This window comes from Beta vulgaris, chromosome 6, assembly GCF_026745355.1.
Source record: "Beta vulgaris subsp. vulgaris cultivar EL10 chromosome 6, EL10.2, whole genome shotgun sequence".
In the NCBI taxonomy this organism is placed as follows: Eukaryota; Viridiplantae; Streptophyta; class Magnoliopsida; order Caryophyllales; family Amaranthaceae; genus Beta; species Beta vulgaris.
The window spans coordinates 56,211,900-56,213,059 of record NC_079207.1 but is presented as its reverse complement, the minus strand read 5'-3'; the positions used below and the strand labels follow the sequence as shown (position 1 = coordinate 56,213,059).

Here is a 1,160-nt window from a genome sequence, read left to right as displayed (position 1 = left end):
GAAGGAAGAACTCCCTTACTGGGAATCAAAGAAAAACATGAGAAGCAATCAACAGCTGCTCCCGAGAGTGGCAGATAACTGAAATGACCTTCGTTTCAACAGAAACAGGCGGGAGATCTATCTTGATCTCAAGCACAAGTCGGTATTACCTATTCCCCCGCCTATATGAACTTCAAAAGATAGGCGGGACCAGCTCGAAAGGCTCACCTCCAATCAATGACACACCGGGTATGGGAAATAGAGCCTACTAAGGCGGGGTGCCCAGTAATGACGTTCAGGGAGCCTGACCGGCACTTACACATCCCCCATGATGACCCGTTGGTCATAGAAATGAAAATAGCCAACTCTCGGGTGAAAAGGATCCTTGTTGATAGCGGGTCCTCAACCGACATCGTTATACTCGACTGTCTGCTTAAACTCAAGTACACCGAGAAGGATGCGATCCCTACCGACCAGCCGTTAATAGGTTTCGGAGGCGGGTCGGTCTACCCTCTCGGGTATGTGAAGCTGGCTGTAAGACTCGGGGAGAGAGGAAAGGGTAGGAGTCTACCAGTAGACTTCCTAGTTGTTGACACCCCGCTACCCTACAACGCTATCATGGGCAGGCCCACCATGAACAAGATAAAGGCAGCTATCTCGGTATATCAGCTGCTGTTGCAATATGAAACCGATGATGGGCAAGTCGGGAAGATATATGGGGATCAGCAAACAACCCGGGAGTGCTACACCAACAACTTCCAAACAAGGGTACCCGAGGAGACGAAGGAGAAGAAAAGAAAGAGAGAAGAACCGGCAGAAGCCCCCCTGGACTCGGGGTATATATATCGGAAAACCCCAAGTTCTACGAACGACCCCGACTAGTAGAGGGGGTCGAAGAAGTCTTCATAGATCCAGAAGTCGGGCATGCATTGAAGATCGGTTCAAACTTCACCCCCGAGATCAAGGAAAAACTAATCACACCTTGAAAGAATTCAAGGATTTATTTGCTTACTCAGCTTCTGACATGCAAGGGCCGAATACCGACTTTGACTCCCATGAGCTGCACATCAAAGAGGGATTTCGCCCTATCAAACAAAAGCTCAGGCATCAGGGTCCAGAGAGGAATGCCGCAGCTGCAGAAGAAGTGAAGAAGCTACTAGAGGCCGAAATTATTGAGGAAT

At 49.2% G+C, this 1,160-nt stretch overlaps 1 protein-coding gene across 1 annotated transcript; it reads left to right on the top strand.

Annotated features, from left to right (window-relative positions):
- Positions 1 to 267: 267 nt before the first annotated feature.
- Positions 268 to 861, top strand: LOC125494009 (uncharacterized). Its single transcript, XM_048637504.1, has one exon. It carries the CDS (start codon positions 268 to 270, stop codon positions 859 to 861), a length of 594 nt encoding a protein of 197 aa, XP_048493461.1.
- The last annotated feature ends 299 nt before the right edge of the window (positions 862 to 1,160 follow it).

Coding starts and splice junctions, on each gene's coding strand:
- LOC125494009 (XM_048637504.1), top strand. CDS start 268: ATGACGTTCAGGGAGCCTGACCGGCACTTACACATCCCCCATGATGAC.